At 36.1% G+C, this 5930-nt stretch overlaps 1 protein-coding gene across 1 annotated transcript in view; it reads right to left on the bottom strand.

The window, feature by feature from the left end:
* The window catches only part of LOC110449091, a 10358-nt gene extending 5713 nt beyond the window's left edge, over window positions 1–4645 (bottom strand). Inside the window, exons 1-4 of the mRNA XM_021495702.1 lie at window positions 4259–4645; window positions 3812–3920; window positions 3362–3478; window positions 2764–2870 (exon numbers count right to left, since the gene is read on the bottom strand). Of these exons, the coding sequence (XP_021351377.1) occupies window positions 2764–2870; window positions 3362–3478; window positions 3812–3920; window positions 4259–4634 (709 nt within the window). The 5' untranslated portion in view covers window positions 4635–4645. The remainder of the gene's footprint in view (window positions 1–2763; window positions 2871–3361; window positions 3479–3811; window positions 3921–4258) is intronic.
* Between the last annotated feature and the right edge of the window lie 1285 nt (window positions 4646–5930).

Genomic DNA, 5930 nt, shown 5'->3' with positions numbered 1-5930 from the left:
ACCCCTGTGACCTTGAATATAATTGAAGGTCATTCATTTGAACAAACTTGGTAGCCCTTCACCCAAGCATGCTACTGGCCAAATATCAACTCCCTGGGCATTTTGGTTATTGAGAAGAAGATGTTTAAAATTTTTGACATATTTGACCCCTGTGACCTTGAAAATAGGTGAAGGTCATTAATTTTAACAAACTTTGTAGCCCTTCATCCAAGTTTGCTTCTGGCCAAATATCGACACCCTAGGCCTTTCGGTTATTAAGAAGAAGTCGTTTAAAGTAAAATATTGACGCCGGACGACGGATGGACGGACGACGGACGCCGCACCACAGCATAAGTAGTTTACTAAAAATCATTCAAAAAAGTAAATATTTTCAATTATATTTTCTGAACAATAGTAAACTACAGCTATATATTTCGAATTAGAAATAATGAAAAGGCTTTACTTACAATATATGTATAGAAGTAAAACACATATTTAGCAACACAAAATTTGATGCTTTGAAACACAAGGTATTCACAATACCCTCAACTCATTCACCCCTGAAGACACATTTTAACTCTTCCAATTCAAAGGTTGGAATAGTTCATTATGAAATTTCAGGGGTGGATGAGTTAATTAGAAAAAAGTTGGTTTATGGTATCCTTGCTACAGTTTGAACACTGCTGAACTCATTCACCCCTAAACATACATTTGAACTCTTCAAATTACATGTCGGAATAGGTTATTATGTTATTTCAGGGGTGAATGAGTTAATGATAAGACCTCCAATCCCATCACCTAAGAATACTCCCAATCCCATCCCCTAAGAATACTCCCAATCCCATCCCCTAAGAATATTCCTAATCCCACCACCTAAGAATACTCACAACCTCATCACCTAAGAATACTCACAATCCCACCTAAGAATACTCACAATATCATCACCTAAGAATATTCCCAATCCCACCACCTAAGAATACTCACAATCCCACCACCTAAGAATACTCACAATCCCATCACCTAAGAATACTCAAAATCCCATCACCTAAGAATACTCACAATCCCATTAATTAAGAATATTCCCAATCCCATCACCTAAGAATATTCCCAATCCCACCACCTAAGAATACTCCAAATCCCATCACCTAAGAATTCTCACAACCTCATCACCTAAGAATACTCACAATATCATCACCTAAGAATATTCCCAATCCCATCACCTAAGAATATTCCCAATCCCACCACCTAAGAATACTCACAATCCCATCACCTAAGAATACTCCAAATCCCATCACCTAAGAATACACCAAATCCCATCACCTAAAAATACTCACAATTCCTTCACCTAAGAATGATCCCAATCCCACCTAAGAATACTCCCAATCCCCTTACTTAAGAATATTCCCAATCCCATCACCTAAGAATGCTCCAAATCCCATCACCTAAGAATATTCCCCATCCCATCACCTAAGAATACACCAAATCCCATCACCTAAAAATACTCACAATTCCTTCACCTAAGAATGATCCCAATCCCACCTAAGAATACTCCCAATCCCCTTACTTAAGAATATTCCCAATCCCATCACCTAAGAATGCTCCAAATCCCATCACCTAAGAATGATATTCCCAATCCCATCACCTAAGAATACTCCAAATCCCATCACCTAAGAATACTCACAATCCCACCTAAGAATACTCCCAATCCCATCACCTAAAAATACTCACAATTCCTTCACCTAAGAATGATCCCAATCCCACCTAAGAATACTCCCAATCCCCTTACTTAAGAATATTCCCAATCCCATCACCTAAGAATGCTCCAAATCCCATCACCTAAGAATGATATTCCCAATCCCATCACCTAAGAATACTCCAAATCCCATCACCTAAGAATACTCACAATCCCACCTAAGAATACTCCCAATCCCATCACCTAAAAATACTCACAATTCCTTCACCTAAGAATGATCCCAATCCCACCTAAGAATACTCCCAATCCCCTTACTTAAGAATATTCCCAATCCCATCACCTAAGAATGCTCCAAATCCCATCACCTAAGAATGATATTCCCAATCCCATCACCTAAGAATACTCCAAATCCCATCACCTAAGAATACTCACAATCCCACCTAAGAATACTCCCAATCTCATCACATAATAATACTCCCAATCCCCTTACTTAAGAATACTCACAATATCATCACCTAAGAATACTTCCAATCGCATCACCTAAGAATACTCCCAATCTCATCACCTTAGAATACTCACAATCTCATCACCTAAGAATACTCACAATCTCATCACCTTAGAATAATCACAATCCCATCACCTAAGAATACTTCCAATCTCATCACCTTAGAATAATCACAATCTCATCACCTAAGAATACTCACAATCTCATCACCTTAGAATAATCACAATCCCATCACCTAAGAATATTCCCAATCTGATCACGTAAGAATAATCACAATCCAATTTGGTTCAAAAACTGTACAGCAGTTATTGAAAAGAAGTTATTATAAAAATTGCTTAAATATGTTAATAACAGACAATTAATAGACAATGCACAACAACAAATCACAATTCCTCACTTGGCCCTTTTGGCTAGGTGAGCTAAACAATTGACAGGCGAATGAGGGGTGGACACCACATGTACACAGCAGCTGTGTACCCCTCATTCGGCTGTCAGCCCATGAGCTTGTTGGCACTTTTACCAGGTGTGCTAAAAATGTAAGAAACTCAAATTCCAGCTAAAATATACTGTACATTCAATGGCTTACCTAAGACTTTATAAATGAATGGAAGACATTTGTATAATATTGAATGGAAAACTGGATTTCTCATTAGTCCTCCTAACAGTTTAACAAGAATAAATGGACGGAGAGTACTGCAAAACAAAAGACAATTTAAACAGCAAAGAGTTAAATATGCTCTGAACTATTGCATCTGTTAATCAAATTCAGGTTTCTCAAAAATGTTATCCTTCTGATAATTATATCTCATAAAGCTAGATTTGCCACGATATTTCAAGCTATAATCAAATTTCTCTTTTCTCATTTAAATTGGACACACTTTTTTAAAGTTTATCTTTCTATATTCGAACTGAATTGTATGATCTCCCATTTAAGCCAGTGTATCCCATAAAGTTGCAAAAACATAATTAGATTTCTGAAAATAATTCACAAATAAATAACTTCACATGCCACATAAATCATGAAAGCTATAATATTTTCACAATTATTTCCAAATTCAAACTGTCCATGAACTTTCTTGTATTGCAAGCAATTTTATTTGGCCACTTTCCCACTATTTTCCAGTACCGTCCCATTTTAGATCCACTTGATGTTAGATTTCTACTTTTTGAAAAAAAAGAATTACCGGTGATGTCTTTTACCAAGTGGGTTTAGAAGGACTGAGGATTTGACAAGGTGAAGGTCAGCCGCTGCCTTGTAGTTCAGCCAGGTCCCTGCACTGTGGCCAATTAACACATCAACCCTGTTGGAAACATACAGAAATTACACAATACTTGTTCAAGATCCTTTATTGAGGCTCTGAGTTGAACTCTAGATTACAAATTTTAATTAAATGCCCTAATTTAGAATGTACATGTACCTCTTTAGCTGACATGTTTGTAACAAACCAATTATAAGTGATTAGCTATCTCTGTCGTATACATGTATAACCATATTACATGTCAAGTAACACTCCCAGGCAGGTGCCCCAAAAACTACATCTAATTACAATTTTGTGAACAAAAACATGAATTGAAAAAGAGATAAATACAATTGATTCTCTCAATTGCACATTCCACATAATCTTGACCAATACCTGGAGATGGCTAAAGCGTCCAGTATGGTGATCAGCATATGACTTTTCCCTTCTGTGCTGTGATCAAGGCGGTATACATCCTGTCCTAAAAGTCTGCTTTTTCCAAACCCTGAAATTTTAATAAACATTTAGAAATTGCAATTGATTTCATTTACATAAGAATACAATATGCAAAGGTGTAGTAATTATAAATTACAAATACCATCTCATATATCCACTAGCTCCTGAAAGTCACCCACCCGCCATGACGTCATGCATTCACATAAAGATAAAATTGATAATTTATATATACAAAGGTAATATTAGCAATTTAAATATCTGAGACGTCATGTTTATCATTCAAATCTAAATTGTTGAACAGCATGACTTATATACCGATAGATGAAGAAAGGTGTTCTCAAAGTGGAAGAACTATACATAATGTATAGGTTTCAGATTGATGTTTACCTGGAAAGTCAAGTCCCACAACTCTGACGCCATGTCCTGCTAGCTGTCTTCCTATGGCGTCAAAGTCTTGGGAGGATCCAGGTACTCCATGTGCGGTGACAACCAGTGGAGTGCTAGGTGTCATGTTGACTGGGTGTACATCCCTAACACCGACATCTATTGTCATCCTCTCCCCAGGGGTTCGTGTTTGGAATGAGACTGGTAAGGTATAGTATTGTTCATGATCAGAGTGGGTAACAAGTCTTCTTACTGACAAAACACATTGTCTCTGAACTCTCCTGTGACAGATGTTTCCCCTGGAGAGTAGTCGCACTACTGGTAATTGATTTGTAGGAATTCTTAACAGCATTTTCACAGGCTGTCCATAAGTAAACATTATTGTTCATGTATAGCTTACTGGTGTCTTCTCCAAATTAGTAGCCATATCTGTAGGATATCTGAAGAAGTAGAAAGAATAGAAAATTCATAATAAACAGACATGGGCAACCTTGAGTCACCTTGGCCCAAGGATGCTCCAGACCAATTGACAAATTTAGGTTAACCTCCATTTTTCAGTTTATTCATCACACAAGAATGTCTAGTGCTTTAAATTTACAATATAAGATGAACCTGTATTTTTGCTTTTGGGTCCCATACCTCTGCCCCAGGAATATGGTACCTTTAAATTTGATCCTTTAATACTTACAGTATTGATTCTCCTTTGCCAACTCCAAAAGAAGTTGGATTACAATTTACAATTCTTTAAGCTTAATTTCAAGAAGAAGGGTTAAGAAAATAGCATTTTTTCCCAAATCGGGTCCTGCCCCTCTGCTAGCACTAATCACAGAGGTCTATTACCCTTCTACTCTACATTATGTTGAGTCCCCTTGACCCAGCATTTCTCTAAACCAAATCTAGTAAAAATCCTTTCAGTTGGTCTGGACTACCCTGGTAGAAGCATATAAAAGGGCAAGTGGACAATGCTTTTTTTATATATATCCAAATGTGTATATTTCCTGTGACATGAATAATAATAAATATTCAGGAAAAGACATACATAACAAAACAATTTCATATATATATATGTAGGTAATTTACAAAGTTGACATCTATAATTGATGTGTTTTGCCCAATACCCTTGGATTATAGCCCAAAAAAGCCATAGAACTAAGCTTACAATTGTACAGTATTTCAAATGGGACCCCCTGCTGAGCATACCTGCGACATATTATTTCCAGTTATCTGTATGTTAACTTTACTATGGGAGTCCAATATTTATTGTTAATCTCTGCTTTTTTTTCCAAAATAATTCTTACTCACTTTTTTTCTATTTTGATAAAAATAATAATTGGCACTGTAATTAAGATAAGTATTGGAGACATAAGTTTTGGCACGGAATTGTTCGTGGTTTTGGTAACACTGTATTATTATAAAGATGTCTATTAATTGACACACCAAACCCTAATTGGTTGGATATATTTTTTTTTTTTTTTTATAATTTGTTTATTTTTAAAGACATTTTTATTACATAAATACATAAACACACATACACCCACATACATACAATTCCCATTTGCATGGTTTGTCTCTTGCATCGTCAAATCTTTCATCATCATCATCCTCATCGTGACTGAATATCATCATCAGCCTTGTCAATCATCATCAATAGTAATACACCATTATCATCTTAATA

Source organism: Mizuhopecten yessoensis, unplaced genomic scaffold (genome assembly GCF_002113885.1).
Source record: "Mizuhopecten yessoensis strain PY_sf001 unplaced genomic scaffold, ASM211388v2 scaffold4483, whole genome shotgun sequence".
Lineage (NCBI taxonomy): Eukaryota > Metazoa > Mollusca > Bivalvia > Pectinida > Pectinidae > Mizuhopecten > Mizuhopecten yessoensis.
This window is presented reverse-complemented; position numbering and strand designations above follow the sequence as displayed.